The sequence below is a fragment of the Balaenoptera acutorostrata genome, chromosome 12, assembly GCF_949987535.1.
Source record: "Balaenoptera acutorostrata chromosome 12, mBalAcu1.1, whole genome shotgun sequence".
Lineage (NCBI taxonomy): Eukaryota > Metazoa > Chordata > Mammalia > Artiodactyla > Balaenopteridae > Balaenoptera > Balaenoptera acutorostrata.
Genome location: NC_080075.1, coordinates 78981919 through 79000001, shown reverse-complemented (window position 1 = coordinate 79000001; position 18083 = coordinate 78981919). Strand labels below are relative to the sequence as shown.

Here is an 18083-nt window from a genome sequence, read left to right as displayed (position 1 = left end):
GATAAAATAATACAAAAATTTTGTCTTAACTTACAATTACCTGCTGGTCAGATGAAATAGACTCTAATGCTTTCTGAATAACACGGCAGCCATACATCTGCAATGCTAAGGGTAGAACATGACCACGAATACGAGTAGCCAGGGCTAATTTTTGATCCAAACTCCCAAACTGACAGAAAAAAAAAATTAATAAAAATGACTATAATATTACTTGGTTAAACTTGAATAACCCACTGTTTGCAGTCTATTTAATCTATTTATAAAATATCACATTTGGCAAGTGTGTAGGGAGAAGGCATTTAGGTAAAAGCAAATTAAGATAGACCCAGAGGTGCTTGAAATAATATCACTTTTTAGAGGGTAAGTCATTCTATCTACTATTTCCTTTTTACTAACATATTAACCACCTGTTATTCTTTTAAAGTAAACATCTTCACTCTTCATTTCAAACAAACACCCCCACTATCTTTTAATAAAATGAATTTCTGAGGCATACATTCAGACCAGATAATTCTCAACTATATTCTGACTGTGGAGGAAATCTGTTAAGTCAAGCTACAACATAGATGTTTAGTTATAAACTAAAAAATTTGCTGAATTACAAAATAAATGACACCTAACAAATCCACATAAAGACTGTACTACTATTCATTAATTGCTTCACATAAGACTTACTCCTAATGCTTTATATTTTCAAATATATTTCAAATATTAATCAGGACTGGTATTAAACTTCTCATTTAATGTAAGACCATACACTTAAAAAACATATAACATAAAATATGACATTTTAACCATTTTTAATTCAGTGGCATTGACTATATTCTCACCATGTGCAATCACCACCACAATCTGATTCCAAATCCTTCCATTGCCCCAAACAGAAACACTGTACTCATTAAGCAATAACCCCCTATTCCCCCTCTTACCCCAACCGGTCTACTAGTAAGACTAGGAAACCCTAGCCGACTTTATGTCTCTATGAATTTGCTTATTCTAGGTATTTCACATAAATGGAGCCCTGTAATGTTTGTTCTTTTGTACCTGGCTTATTTCACTTAGTTCCATCCATGTGTAAGCATGTATCAAAGCTTCATTCCTTCTTATGGCTGAACAATATTCTATTGCATGTATATACCACATTCTGTTTATACATTCATCTGCTGGATTGTTTCCACCTTTTGGCTATTATAAACAATGCTGAAATGAACACTGGTGTTTAAGTCCTTGTTTTCAATCCTTTTGGGTATATACCTAGGATGGAATTGCTGGGTTATATGGTAATTTTATGTTTAGTTTTTTGAGGAACTGCCAAACTTTTCCACAGTGGCTGCACCACTTTACATTCCCACCAACAATGTACAAGGGTTCTCATTTCTCCACATCTTCACAAACATTTGTTATTTTCTGTTTTTTAAATTACAGCCATCCCACTAGATGTAAAGTAGACTCTCCTTGTGGTTTTGATTTGCATTTCCCTAATGACTAAGGGTGCTGAGCTTCTTTTCATGTGCTTACTGCACATTTGAATATCTCCTATGGAGAAATGTCTATTCAAGCCCTTTGTCCATTTTTTAACTGAGCTGTCTTTTTGTTGTTGAGTTTCAGGAATTCTTCATATATTCTGGATATAAAATCTTTATCAGACATATGATCTGTAAATATTTTCTCCCAAGCTCACATATTTTTATATGAAAATAAACTCACCCAACTTTCAGAGCTTTTCTAAGCATTAAGCATATACAAACATGTATGTGTGCTTACCTCAAAAAATTTCTGTATAACATAGTTGCCAAAAACATCTGTCATTAACTGATAGGCTGCTTGTAGAATTTCATTAAATACCATCTGTCGCTCAGCTGGAGTAGCTCTTTCTAGCTTTTGCTGTATGAATCTATGTGGGAAAAATTTTAATGCCATGACAGTATATTGATAATAAGCTCCAGCAATATCCAAATCTGACTCGAGTATTATACATCCCGATATATATTGGATATATATATATACATGGACATATATATATATATATATATGTGGATATATACATATCCACATAAATAAAATCATTTCCAGAAATAGTACTAATATATTTTATTCAATTTAAAATAAAAAGAACAAAAGTTATGGAGCATTTCTTTGTTAACACCTTAATTTAAAATAACTTCTAGTCAGACTGGCAAAAAATCTGGACATGAAGATGTTTAATGCCTCTTAAGTTAGTTCTGGTTGTATTATAATCAATGAAAAACTACAAAGATATTACTGGTATTCATTTATTTTTAATAATCATATTATTACTAAGTATTTTTAGAACATAATAAAAGAAACCTTTAGCAATAAAATTCATGAGACACAACTTAATTCCTAACTAAGCTAGCCACTGTGGACTTCCTTGGTGGTCCAGTGGTTAAGACTCCGTGCTCCCAATGTAGGGGGCATGGGTTTGATCCCTGGTTGGGGAAGATGCCGCATGCCACGGCCAAAAAAAAAAAAGCTAGCCATTGTGAGTGACACAAGGTCGATTTGCTACTCTTAAGGAACTTTAAGAACTTTCAACCATAGGGAGATAAAATTTGTATGCAACTTTATAATCAAAAATTATTTTAAAAAATTTTAGATTTACTCTAAAACTATAAAAAGATACCTCAAATTTAATAAATGTATTAGAATTCTACTACTCTTTTCCTTTCTGTGTATTATCTTGAGAACACTAATTTGCATGTACCTCAAGCATTACAGTACATGTGGTCTGTTTAATGTAAACTTTGTTTTAAACATTTTTTTAGACAAAGTATATATCAGGGACACAAGTCCATAAATGTAATTTGGAGTATTATTTTCAAAAGGAAATTTAAAGAAATTAAATGTATTCTGTCAATGTAATAAAGATAATCCAATAAAAGGACATTGCTATATTTTTATTATAGAAAACTGAAGAACCATAAAAAATAAATTAAAAACCTGTATTTTTATAGTTTATCCTAACAGGAAAGAAAAATCCATATTGGATATTTATTTTTTAAACAATTCCAACTTTTATAAAGGTTAAATCATTCTAGTCAAGAAAAACTTTGGCTCTTTCAAAGCAAAAATGCAATAGAAAGTATCATAAATAATAATCACCTACCTAGAACCATGCTGGTCTTGAGAAAACTCAACTATGTGTCCAATCAAGTCTCTAAGTTGAAGGTTTGGGAAGCGGTTGTTTCTGAAATCTTCCAATAATCTACTTCGGCCAGAAGGCATAATATCAGACCTATTATACCGAAGCCGAGAAGGAGGAAAGAGCTGGCTGCTGGAGCTAAACAGACTGGAAGTGCCTGAAGCACTTCGATATTTTGCTTCTGCTCCAGGTGCTGCAGAGATATATCGACCACTACCATTTGTCAGTCCTCCTACAACAAAGCAGCTGTGGTCAGCAAATATTTTTGACAAAGTCATTCCTCAAATAAAAGTCATTTAAACCAAAAAGTCAGTCAATATAGAAATATTCACCCCACTAATTCCTATACGGTATAACAGAAAATTAAAGTTGAAGGAGAAATCTCACACATTTACTTAATGTGTGTGGCTATAATATGGGGGAAAAAGAGACTAGAAAACATGAGAAAAATAAACCTGTATTTGTTCTTGGCAGTTTAGTTTAAAAACATCTAATGTCATACACAAAACCTGTATTTGTTCTTGGAAGCTTAGTTTGAAACATAATTATAACAACTAATGTCATACATACTAGTATCAATACCAGAATACTGAAACCACCAACAAAATTTTCAGTTACATTAACAAGCAAGTTACAAACAGCTAGCAAACTCAGATTTTAAGCCACTAAAAGTTTAATTGAAATTTACTCACAGTGTTAATAGAACACCAACTACATCTGTACTTTTTTGGAATATATAAAAATTCATTAAGTCATATATACTTGTACGTAAAGAAAAATGATTTCTTAGTTAACCCGATTAAATTTCAAACTTAAAAAACCCACAATATCAGATAATAAAGCCAAATAACACACTATTTAAATTTTTTATTTAAAAAATACTCTCCATAAAATACTACTGTTTTACAGACAAGAAATAGTAGCAGTAAACATATTTATCATTCCTAGAGCTTTAATGTTGACCATTTAAAACAAATGAATAAAAAGCTTTTTTAACTTATATCCCATTCCAAAGAATACTACTAAAGGGCAGTTGATAAAAACAATAGAAGCAGGTAATTGTTTTTATTACAAATAACCATTTAAAAGTACTTGACAGTGTCCTTTTAAAAAAGAAAAATGTATAGAAAATTGTAAAATGCAGATTTAGTAGTTCAGATAAACAAAACCCACCGTCAGCTTTACACTATTGTGTATCACTTCTATTTAGAGTAGTGCTGTATGTACAATCCAGGCCACAAAGTATAGATGGTGCCAAGGACACACTGTCAGTGCAAAGTTATAGAGAGGCATTGAAGGCCAAAAAGAGTTACAGGGACAAGGAGCAGTAAAAGAGCTATAATCCTGGAGAGTGAAGTGGGTTAGAATATCCCTCGTTTACTTTCAGTCCCCACTGCCCTAGCTTTATTTTTCTTCATTAAATTTCCCATCATCCAGTATATTATACATATTTTTTACTTGAATCCTCAGCCCCATTTCCAATGTAAGTGCCATAGAATTACATTCGCCTACATGCTAGATATGTGGTACCTAAAACGATGTCTCATAGACAGTGAGTACACAAATATTTATACATATTTAATGTAATATCAACTGTCTAAGGTCTAGTTCTGTAACATCTTTCTTAAAAGTGTGTAACTTTAACAAGCCGTTTTATACACCAAAGTCATTGACATCAAATTCTCATGTTCATTCCAGTTCTACATAAACTCGTGCTCATGTATGAAAAGTCTAAAAAGTAAAAGAATTCAGCTTTTTAATACTGTCTCCATCTCTTCATTATTTATCCTTCTAGTCCCCTATTTTTATTTCTGTTTATAGTACCATCAACCGTTCACAACAATAACTGATCATTAGCCCATTCGAGTCTCGATAACAATTCCTGAACCTTTTTGTAGGGTAGGGGCGCTGTGCTTATCATTCTAATCTGTTTTCATAAACAACAATTATATCTTCCCATTCAAAGGCCACTTTGACGATGTCATTTTATACTAAAAACCTACAGCATCCTGCTAGAGTACCTTCTCTATGTTCTTCAGCTTACTTTTCAAGTCATTATTCCAAACCTACTTTTCACATGAATTTCCTAATAGTACCCTAATTGTTCACTTCTCTCCTTCTTATTCATTACTATCTCTGTACCACTGCTTATCACTACCTGAAACAAGGCCTAATCCTACCTCTTTATTCTTAATGCACTAAAGATTTCAACACCAAATTCAAAATACATACTTACCCCAGAAAACGACAATTTTATTTGGTACCTTCCAAGTAGTCCTATCAGTATCCAACAGGAATTCCTCCTGTGTCTAGATATTTCTTGATTATATTCTATCAGCTCCTAATATACCAAACTCCTGATGCACTTTGACAACTTAAAATGTCTAATGATGCCAAATGCCTTGAGTTTTAAAAAATCTTGGAATTTCAGTTCTAGAAGACTAATTACAATTAGCACTTTCATTTACAAAGTTGAAAGATTAATTTCAAAAAGGGCCAGGATACCTTCGTTTCCTTACAAATTAATTAAATAAGCATTTCAACTCAATTTAAAATATACATTAAACATTTAAAATTTGTTTTTTTAGGGAATTCCCTGGCAGTCCAGTGGTTAGGACTCCTCACTTTCACTGCTGAGGGCCTGGGTTCAATCCCGGGTCAGGAAACTAAGATCCCACAAGCCACGTGGGAAAAAAAAACAAAACAAAACTGGTTGTTTTTAAACACTGAAAGCATGTCATTCAAAACTATTTTGGGATTGAGGAATATTTTACAAAATTGGCCTATACCTTTCAAAAATGTTGAGGTCATAAAAGACTGAGAAATAGTTCAAGATTAATAAGAGTCATGACAAATAATTGTCATGTGTGAGCCCCCAAATCAATCGCCCTCTCCACCCCAATGCTCCTCCCCACCGCCTTTCTTGTAAAGGATATCAATGAGACAACTGGCAAAGTCTGAATAAAGTCGGCTGATTTGACAGTAATATTGTTAAGTTCCTGACTCTGACAAAAGAATGTCCTTACTTTCAGAACACACACACACAGTGATATGTTCATGAGTAAGGGACACTATGTCTGCAACTTCCTTTCAAAAGTATCAGGGAAAAAAATGGGTGTGAAGGGACAGGCAAATGCAGAGAGGGGAAGCGAGGAGAGGGAAACAATAATAAAGAAAATTCAGTTAAATAACATTTGGAGAATCTGGGGATAAGCTAGATTTTTTTTTTAATTGTTAATGATTTCCTCTTAAGTCTGAAATTATTTCAAAATTAGTTAAAAACAAACATACAAATTGGTCATCTATACTCATACCATTGCTACTGGTCATCTAAAAGATGTGTTCTGCACCAAATGTGTTAAAAGGTAACAGTCCCTTCAATTTATCACTGACCTCACCCCTATCATTTATCACTTCTTAATCACTAGCTTAATAAGAGTGTATGGAACATGGAGATCTGTACTATCATTTCACAGATGAAATCACTATAGTCCAAAAGTGATGTGACACGCAGCTAGGCAGCCAGGACTCTTAGGCCAGAGCTCATCACACAGTAGTGTGCTGCCCCTCATACGCTATTTACATAGGTATCTATCAAGTTCATTCATGACAACTGAATGAAGGCAAACACCTCATAACTATCCTAGTAGAAATAATATGATTTTGTAAGTTTTCATTAATTTCCTTGAGAAGTCCATTGTTTTAGAATCCTTCCCTATTTAATACCAGAAATCAAAAAGATCTTAATACTGTGAAAAACACAGGGGAGAAAAATATAAAACAACTAAAACCACCACAAAATAAATCTCACAAGTTTTTTCTTTTCATTATTTTCCACCTCCCTGGGATCTGGAATAACAACTCCTGAGCCTATTCTTTTATTTATTTACTTTTTCTATTTTTTAAAAAATAAAGATTCTCAAATCTTTCCCAGTGGATAGTTTTTATTAAAAAAAAAAAAAAGTCTACCTGAAGATTATTCTGATAGAGGTTTGGAGGCTAATAAATTAGAATCAAGATAAATGAAGGTTTCATTTTAGAGCAGGTTGTCAACTACTAATTTCAAATAAAAATGGTAATCCAAGTAGATTCAGGGTCCCGAAAAGGGTACAACTACATATAGGCTACTAGGCAGAGTCCCTTTCAGAAGGCGAGGCTCTGGAAAGCTCAAGAATGATAAGATGATAATGAAAGATGACTAGTTAGTTGGAGTGGGCAAAGAATAAATGATAAAGAATGCATACGTGGAAAAAACCTAAAATGAGGATGACCTATTTCACTTTAAGGTATTACCTTCAGTTACTTCTAACCCAGAGCCCATACACTTAGTACTTTCAGTTCGTTATTTTTTTTCTCTGATTACTTTTCAAAAGAAATATATGGAACATTCAGAGTAGACTGTAACAGCCATGTTAACTCCTTTCTTCCTTCCAATTTCTGCCTTTTGCAAATGGGACTGTCTAACCTGTGCCTGTCCCATGACTGTATTTTGGAGGCAGGTAACTTGTTTCCTAGGTTTCACAGACCCAAAGATGGAGAGGAATTTTGCCGCAGGATGGACCACATTCAGAATCTCAGCTGATTTAGAAAATAAGATTTGGGATTTTTGGAATGGTTCAAGACTCTTGGGGATGCTGGAATGGGGTGAATGTATTTTGCATGTGGGCTGAACGTGAATTTTGGGGGACCGGAGTTCAGACTGTACTGGGCTGAACTGGGCTTCCCCAAAAGATATGTTCAAGTCTTAACTCCTGGTACTTGTGGATTTGATTTTATTTGGAAATAGGATCTTTGCAAATGTAATCAAGTTAAAATGAGGTGTCATGCTGGAGTAGGTTGGGCTCTTATCCAATGACTGGTGTCCTTATAAGAGAAGGAAAATTAGGACAGACACATAGGGAGAATGCCAGGTAATGATGGAGGCGGAGACTGGCGTGCTGTGTCTACAAGCCAAAGAATGTTAAGTGTTATCAGCAACCATCAGAAGCCAGAAAGAGGCAAGGAAGGCTTGTGCTCACAGCCTTCAAGGGGAGTATGGCCCTGTTGACACCTGAATTTGACTTCTAACCTTCAGAACTGTGAGACAATAAATCTGTTTTAAGCCACTTAGTTGTAATTTGTAACAGCAGCCTTAGAACACTAACATATAATGCTATCTTAACAACACTCTGAGACAAGGATATTATCTCCATTTTACTTGTGACACAATAGGCTTAGAGAAGCTAAATCCTTAATAAATCCTTATTCAAGGATGCATAGCTAATAACTAGACTGAGTTTTTTTTTAAACTATTGTATCTGAATAATTCCCTTAAAGCTTTCGGTTATATTCTGCTATACCTCATGAAGAACATTTAATGCCATATACCATACTTAAATCTGGGATATGCTTGAGGTTACATGGGAGAATAAACCACGTAAATTTTTTTTTTTTTTAAATGGCATCTCCATGTGTGTTTTTTTTGTTTGTTTTAATTTATTTATTTATTTATTTATTTTTGGCTGTGTTGGGTCTTCGTTTCTGTGCGAGGGCTTTCTCTAGTTGTGGCAAGCGGGGGCCACTCTTCATCGCGGTGCGCGGGCCTCTCACTATCGCGGCCTCTCTTGTTGCGGAGCACAGGCTCCAGACGCGCAGGCTCAGTAGTTGTGGCTCACGGGCCTAGTTGCTCCGCGGCATGTGGGATCTTCCCGGACCAGGGCTCGAACCCGTATCCCCTGCATCGGCAGGCAGACTCTCAACCACTGCGCCACCAGGGAAGCCCTCGTAAATTTTTTAACTATAAAATTTTAACTATATATTTGCCATACAAAGGCACAACATTTTTACTCAGGAAAAACCAAGGCTTCAATGAATTAAAAAACCTACATAATTCTAGTTAAAAGTATAATCTTCCACATCATCTTAACAGACTAATATAAAAAGCAAAAAGCATAAGTATGTCACGTGTGCTACCTTAAATTTGTACATTTTATGACCATATGTAAGCAAACAATATCAGGTGCAAACTACAAACCAAAATAAAAATCTGTTGTTTCCATTTCTATTGCTTGTAATTCTTTTCTAAAAGCAACTAAGTAATTAATCTACCTTTTAGCATCTAGTGCTTCAACTTTTTAAAAATATAAAGGTAAGAGGGAGGCCATCTTCACAGAAGATACTTAATAATCTTCCCTCATTCATCAAAGAGCATTTAAACAGACTGAGTTTTTAACACATGAACTATGTAGCTCAGACTAGTATTATATCTCACTTCTACCTCTACTCACCTTGCCAATTTCCATGATTCCATCAAAAAAGGCTTATGTGATTTCAAGAACTGTCTGACTCTTACATCTTTATTGAAAACTAAACTACTTCTGTGATTACTGAACATGAGGACACTCTAAAAACCTACCCCTACCCCAAACCAAAGAACAATACACACAGGCAAAAATAAAAACTCACAACTGTCATAAAACTTCTCAAAGTGCAGTACTCTACAGAGTATGATCTTAACACACTGATCAGAGAACACACTGACTACCAGTCAAACAATGCTTTAATGTAGAAATCTATGTAGGATGTAAAATACTTTTTTTAAACAAGTAGCCAGTGTCCAAAAATAAATTCATCGATAAAACAGAAAGAAACAAAGCCACTCAAATTACTCCAACCATTTTGTTGAGATCTGAATACAGCTGACCCTCGAACAACACGGGGGTTAGGAGCATCGACTCCCACCCCACCAAAGTATATGTAGAAATTGTGACTCCCCCCAAACTTAACTACTAGTAGCCAGCCTACTGTTGACCAGAAGCCTTACCAGTAACATACAGTCTATTAACATGTTATATGCTATATATATAATTATAATTTTATGCATTCATGAAATACCTTTTAAATTTTTTTGATATTTCTATGCAGTCTGTGAATTTTTTCAAGTTGTTGCAAATCTCCAAAAAAATCTCCCACTTTTCCCCATTTTTTGGGGGGAAAACAATCCATGTATAAGTGGACCTGGGCCGTTCAAACCTGTGTTGTTCAAGGGTCAACTGTACTGTTAAAGCTGTGGAGAATGGTTTCAGCCTTCTTGTTTCTAATCTAGTAGGGAGAAAAAACCCAGAAACAACTCTAATATAGTCTGTGGTTAATTTAGTACAAAAAAACCAGAAAGGAAAGATAATAATTCTAATGGAGAGAATCACTGTGTTAAATAAAGTGCAATAAGGCAACAGCATTACAATCATTATACTGTAATTGCTGGTTTACTCATCTGTATTCACCACAAAAAAATCAAACTTGATGATGGTAGGTAGAATGATGTTTTCTTCAACAGTGTCTCTCAAGTCAAGCACAGTCTGATATAGGGATTTGACACTGGTTGAATAAATTAAGTGAATTAATTAAGCAAAATAAATAAAAACTTTCATGAGACCCCAGAATTCTTAAATGGGGGCCAATAAAACTACACATAAAAGATAAACATAAAATAGGGATTAGTTTCAGTATAAATTAAGCTTATTACTATTCTATTTAGAAAATCATGTAAAGACCCTTATCTGATCAGTTTTAATTTAAAAATTAGCAATAAAATATTATGAGATCCTTCAAGTAAAAAGTATTTAATTTAGATTAAAAGTCAATTGCAGGGGGACTTCCCTGGTGGCACAGTGATTAAGAATTGCCTGTCAATGCAGGGGACATGGGTTCAAGCCCTGGTCCAGGAAGATCTCACATGCCGCGGAGCAGCTAAGCCCGTGCGCCACAACTACTGGGCCTGCGCTCTAGAGCCTGCGAGCCACAACTGCTGAGCCCGTGTGCTACAACTACTGAAGCCCGTGCACCTAGAGCCCGCGCTCCACTACAAGTGAAGCCACCGCAGTGAGAAGCCCGTGCACCACAAGGAAGAGGAGCCCCCGCTCGCCGCAACTAGAGAAAGCCCACACGGAACAATGAAGACCCAAAGGAACCAAAAAAAAAAAAAAAAAAAAGTCAATTGCAGGCAAGTGAAAAATGCCAATATACTGACATTCAAACTCACTTTCCCCACCAACTCACAATAGGCTAAATATATTTTACCACAATTTTATAAAAAGTTCACAAAAATTCTAAACTTAGGGAATAGGAAAAGATCCTTTATTTATTTAGAGCGATAGTAGACAGAAATAAAAGCATTCTTTGAGAAGCAGTGTGACACCTTGGAATGAACCAGGTAGACCTGGACTCAAAATTTTTGTTCCTTACTAACTTCATGACTACAAGCAAGTTCCTTGATTGCTTTGAGAATGAAGTTGTGTGTGTGTGTGTGTGTGTGTGTGTGTGTAGTGTGAAAGAGGAGGCAAAGTTAATTTCTCCCCATTTGGATATTCAATTGCTCCAGTCCAACTTACTGAAAAGACCATCCTTCCTAAATACACCAGAGTGGCACCGTGGCCACAAATCAGGTAACTAAATGAGCAGGTCTATTTCTGGATCCTCTATTCCACCAATCTATTTCTCTACCCTTGTGCCAATACCACAATTTTAGTAAAACTACCACTGCAGTTTTAATAAGTTTGATATCTGGCCAAGTTATTAAATTCTAAATTTGTTCTTCAAGACTGTCTTGACTACTCTTGGCTCTGTTTTTCCATTCATATTAAATAAATCAGCTTGTCAATTTCTTTTAAAAAGCCTGAAAAATTCTTATTGAGACTGTGCTAAATCTATACATCAATTAGAAGACAGTTGGTATCTTTGTAATACTGAGTCTTTCAAGCCACAAACATGACATGTCCTTTCATTTATTTGCCTTCTTTAACTTCAGTCAGTGCTTTTATGGTTTACAGTGTAAAGATTTTGCCCTTCCTCCAATGGACTTACTCCTGGTTAAGGAAACAGTCTCATGTAAAAATATTCTAAACATAAGTCAATTTTCAGTATTACCCCATGAGACCCATGCTGCATTCATTTATAAAGGTTATTTGGCTAAACTTGCAGATCTCTCATGAAGCACATCTGCCTATATTTTAAGAGTTAGTTTTTTGATCCTATGTTTACTTAATATACATTATTTAGTATATAAACAGTGCAATAATGTAAGTTCTTGGTGAATTCTTGATAGATTGTTTTTAAGGCACATGAAGACTTATTTGATATCAGTAAGAAGGGAAGGTAGAGAAACAATTGAGGGAGGAGCTGAAATGCAAATATGAAGGAAAGGTAGAGCCAGTGAATAAAAAGTAAAACAACCAAATGATAGTAAACAATGATATACAGAATTATAGTCAACAATATTAATGTCTCCAATTTGCAAAATACATATCAAGGAAAAAAATATTTAAAAACATATTCAGTAAGAGACCAGACTTTTCTATTTTCTCTCATCCCATAAGCTTTTTTTCAAAAATTTAAAATATGCAATGGCAAGCAGACTTCAGGTCAACAGAAGGAAACAAGGCAGGAAGAAAGAAATCCATTAGGGAGATGATGGGGGACAAGATCAAAGGCTGATATAACACACTAGAGATCCAGGAATTATGAGTTACAAAGAAGTGTGTACTGGAGTAACGCCTTATATAAACTATGAATTGTTCCAAGGTGTCTCTCTTCACGTGAGTGCTACTGGAAATTTCAGTGGGATAATCCTTTTTAAATGAAAAGTTTAGCATCTGGCTGCTGGGTATTTAATGTCCACAGAATCCCCACAATCATGATGAGAAGCAAAAACTGTTGCCACACATTTCCAAATCGTTCACCTCCTCACTCTAGGTATTTTAAACAAGCACTCCAAGTGATTCTGGTATGGTAAACCACTGAATCGAATCATCAAGTATTTTTTAATCTCAAATCTGAGATTACCTTAACTGAATTAGCTGGTGAAAACATTCTCAGTCATTAGAAGCACAAAGTCATAGATAACATTATTAGAGGATAATGGATAAAACATAAGGGCAAAAATTAATCATTGTGACCCCAAACCAGAACTAAGACTAATGAATTTGTACACAGAAATGAAACATAAAATAATAAATTCTTCCACACAAGTAATAATTTTAGAACTTTTTCACAACATATTTCATACTTTTCAACAAATAAATGACTTTTAGATGCACCAATGGGTTGAAGCAGTGATTTCATTTACACCACCATGAGAATCTGTAAATAATATTCTGTTGAGAGCTGAGTATGTTGTCCTATCTATTCAGTCCTGTTGTCCAACATATATTCAGTCCCTGAGTGGCCTGCCTTATGAGTAACACATACTCTTATTTCATAGAGTAGATAAGAGCTTTTCTATAAATCTCAAGAATAACTGAGAAAGGGATCTAGAAGTCTAGTAATCTTATATACACATTTTAAAAACACATAACCTACACCACTGTGAGGTTAAATTTGAGAGGCTGAGTAGAATATTGTTTTTGATATACTTTGTAAAATTGTTCAATTCATTATAGAATAGCAGAACAGAAAAAGAAAAGATAGTATCAGGAGTAAGAACAGTGTTCTAGCTTCAGTTCTGCCATTTACTGGTTTGGGCAAGTCTCTTGGGTTCATATGACCTATAACTGTTTCATCTTTAATGGGTAGATCACTCAGCCAGTCTATGTTAACAATTAGGATGAAATGAAATAATGAATATGAAAGTGCTGTAGAAAACTATCAAATGCTATTCAGTTACAGGGAACTTGCTACTTAAAGGATAATAATACTTTCAATGAAAACTTCAAAATAATTTATATTGTTTTCTGCTTTAAGGACCGTATATGAAACTCAGAAAAATTGCACATAGCCTTACAACCAATTTGGCCATACTTGTTTTAATTCTCAAACATCTCATTCTAAGAGAAGCGGATGACCAAATCTGCCAAAGGTCAGCAATTTCAACAGATTAACTACTACTGAACAGGGAAAATGACTCTAACAGTGAATATTACCATGTCTACGTTTCAAATAAAATTTTCTGTGATTAGGAGAGAAGATAGGTTATAAAGTTTTTTAATCTACTGCAAGTTAAAGCACTATGTGACTACTGAATTCATGACATTAAGGAATCTTCAAAACTGACAGCCACCTTTGAATTAACTAATTTCACTGAGTTCAAAGCTGGAATTAGACTTTTTAACACCCTTTTCTAAAGAAAAAACAAGCCAGTTCAAAAATGAAGAGGTACAGGGGCTTCCCTGGTAGTGCAGTGGTTAAGAATCTGCCTGCCAATGCAGGGGACATGGGTTTGAGCCCTGGTCCGGGAAGATTCCACATGCCACGGAGCAACTAAGCCCGTGAGCCACAACTACTGAAGCCTGCACGCCTAGAGCCCGTGTTCCGCGACAAGAGAAGCCACCGCAATGAGAAGCCCACGCATTGCAACGAAGAGTAGCTCCCACTCGCCCCAACTAGAGAAAGCCTGCGTGCAGCAACGAAGACCCAACACAGCCAAAAATAAATAAATAAAATAATTTAAAAAAAAAAAAATGAAGAGGTACAAGGGAAGAAGCCATTAGTTTGTCAAACCCTAAGTTAAATAAAAACACAAAATGTTACTTGATACCCAAGAAGTTCCATATCAATCTTATTATGAGCATAAAGATTAGAGTAAATAAGAAATCACTAACAAATTTTAAACGTTTACTCAAAGAAGAAAAAGAAAGGAAACAAGGAAGGAAAGAACTAGTTAGCTAGCTCCAAGTTGATGAATAAAATAATACTTGAAATATTTAATCTTCTTTTACTGGGAGTAACGTATCTCAAAATAAGAGACTGACTTCTATCATAAAGAATTATAAAAAACAACTACGGGTAGATTTTTTCCCCCCAACTCTATAAATCAGTATAACATGAGAAAATAATTCACTTAATATTCAAGGCTGAACTTGAAGCCCAGAATTTGACATAGCTCTTTGCATTTCAAGATAAAAACCACTAATCTTAAAGTTGTTCTCCTTCCTTGTTCTTTTCCACTTGTTTCTCTGATCAGTATTTTAAGTGCTGCTTTTAACAAGTTGTAGTCAACGTGGGAACCAATGTGAAGGGACTCCAAATGGCCAAAGATAGTAATATTTTAGCATCAAGAAAAGGTATAAAAAGTGTTATCTCCCAGTCTGCAATGGACAGAAACATAACAACTATCCTAAAATCCATCAATTTACACTATAGGGAACAATGATGATTTAAACACAAAAACAAAAAAACCCTGCAAGTCACCTTTAGAAGTTGCTAGGGCATCAACTCATTCTCATTCTCAATTCTCATTTCCCAAGGTCAGAAAATGAAGAAAAATCAAGCATTATCCTGACTCCTACATGAACTATATATTTTAGGGTAACCTCACAACTGATGAAAGTTCTTTTCCATAGAAAAATTCCAGCTAACAAATGTAAAAGGAATGACAGAGCATCACCATTCCGCAACCTCTGAAGAAATACTTAGGTGATGATCAAAGGCTGCTAAGCCATTAGGTGGATTTGACAGACAACCTCACAAAGGAAATAACCAGACATGTGTCTCCTGATATGGTGCAGCAGAAATACAGACCCAAATAGCAAAGCAAACAACCAGATCAAACCCCTAAATTTAATTCCATTTTACAGGAAATTCAGAGAATAGAGGAACACGTTAAATACCACCATGGAGAAGAAACCATCGAGGTCCAGAATGTGGGATATTCAACAGGACAAAGTTTCTTCAAACAAATAAATGTGAAGGAAAAAAAAAAGAGGATGGGGAAATGGTTCCATATTAAAAGACATCAAACAAATGACGGACTTTATTTGGACCCTGATGGAAACACAACAACTGTAAAAAGACATTTAAGTCAATTAGGGAAATTAGAGTAATGAGAATTTATAAATTTTAAAAGGTATGATAATGATTTTGTGGCTATAATTGTTTTTAAAAAAGGAGTCTATCTCTTAGAAATTTCATACTAGAATATGGAAGATAAAATTACTTTTTCATGTTTCTGACTTCAATATATTTAAAAAGCAACAAGGTTGCAAATCTTAACAAAAATATTTTAGGTTACAAAAAAATGAACAACCAAAATTTATCAGTTGAAATACTTGTTCTTCAATCACAAAGCGACTACTGGTCATCCTGCTAAAAATACTTATGTTGATCAAATGACAACTATTTTTAAAAAATGAAACATCTTTGTTGGAAAGCCAGAAGCACACAATGTTGCTATTCACTCTTCCTGTGAATCAAGTAACTAGCATGAGCAAAGGCATAGGTGGTTTAAAAAAAAAGAAAGTTACCTGTTTCATCCAATATTTTAAGAATATAGATATCCAGACCTACCAATAACTATAATGGTTACGTGTCTTAAAAAAAATCTCATAAGAAAATCAGCTGGAACTAATTAATTCCAACCAATTCTAATGAAACTGAGAATTTATCCCTATTTTATGATATTATATTCTTAATATGTGAACAGAGTAAGATTATTTTTTAAATGGCTATGCAAATTCATTTTCATAGGTATTTTATCAATCAGCAGCCTTGATAACTTGATTCATGAAGAAATCCACTTCAGGGATATATAATTTAAAATATATATTTTTTAGACCGGAGAGCATGTAAGTCTTGCATCGTGATTCAATGACATGAAAACGAAAGATAGATTATTTCCATGAACACTATACAAAGAGCAAATTTATGAAATCTACTTAATTATTTTCAACTTGGCAGGGTCTATTCCTTGTTAACAAACAAGGTTGCTAGTCATAATATGACTAAAGCTAGAAGAAACTGGGGAATCACAAAAGAAAAATAATCTACAGACAATTTCAATCAGAGGTGTGTTTAAATACTAGATTTCAAGGTGAAGCTAAACTAAGGAGTTTAGCTTAAACTATGGGTACAAAATATCAGGCTACAATGTAGAACTGCTGGCCCACACGATGATAACTTCTCATAATTGACTAGAATTCCTTCTAGAAGCATCTATATGCCTGGGTTCTTTATAGTCAAAAAAAAATATCTAGATTGCTATTTAATTAGAGACATCTAAAAAGTCACTTATAATCCAATCTCTAAGCAAGCTATGTAGAATAATTAATGCCATTTACACAGGCACTAAAGCACAACGTAAGCATAACAGTTGACAGAAATCTGATCTGAAACTTATCTATGAAAAAAATGACAGGACGTGACAAATATAATCTTAACGAATAAAACACAAAACTACTACGAAAGGTCTATTTTTAGGTTTGCTTTGTTCCAAATTTTGGTGACAATTTCAAAGTCTCAAAGGCATGTTTTATATGGGAGTGGTTAGAGTGGGTCTGAATAGAAATAATAAAAATCAGGAATTGAGTAGCTCCTATGACTAAGAAAAGATAAATGAAGGAAAGTGGTAGGCTAAAAACTGATAAGTTTACACAAACAGTGCTGCAAAGCAGATTTTAGGACCCCACTCAAATAAATTAATTGGTTGTATACAGTCAATATCCCCAAAAAGAGCAAAGGCCCAGAATTTGGGGTGGAGGACCAGTCTTTAAAAAAGAAATCTAGCCCACTTTGTAATAACATAAATCTAAATGATGATCACTGTAAAATATTCCTTTGTTACATGGACACTTACTATATTACTGAGCTTTAGGAAAAAATAACTATAGCCTTATGATGGGGGTGGCGGGGTCAAACATAATCACTAATTTACAATATATCTGCTTACAAAAGCAACATTACTTTTTAAATCACAAGCTGATTTAAATCTTCCTAAGCACATAAGAATCAGCAATAGAATCTCTCAGTTTTAGCTGAAATGACTAGAATTACAAAAATCCAAAATCTAATTTTAATAAAATACTTTATTTGAAAAGACAGGGAGGGATTCATACACAGCCTCTGATATCCAAAAACCCTTCAAAATATACTGTTAACTACATGGCTAAATACTTCCTGGAGTGGGAAAAAGGTAACCACCAATTCAAATAATCTTGGGGTGGGGGCGATTTTA

The 18083-nt window shown here is 34.4% G+C and overlaps 1 protein-coding gene across 8 annotated transcripts in view; it reads right to left on the bottom strand.

Moving 5' to 3' along the window:
- Window positions 1-18083, bottom strand: part of PUM2 (pumilio RNA binding family member 2) — a 90572-nt gene that overhangs the window by 9006 nt on the left and 63483 nt on the right. For 5 of the 8 annotated variants that reach the window (XM_007183468.3, XM_007183473.3, XM_057557760.1 and 2 more), the window contains 3 exons: window positions 3128-3395; window positions 1765-1894; window positions 35-169 (listed from right to left, as the gene is read on the bottom strand). In XM_007183468.3, coding sequence (XP_007183530.1) covers window positions 35-169; window positions 1765-1894; window positions 3128-3395 — 533 coding nt within the window. The remainder of the gene's footprint in view (window positions 1-34; window positions 170-1764; window positions 1895-3127; window positions 3396-18083) is intronic. The other 3 variants (XM_007183469.3, XM_007183474.3, XM_007183470.3) reach the window with 2 other exon arrangements.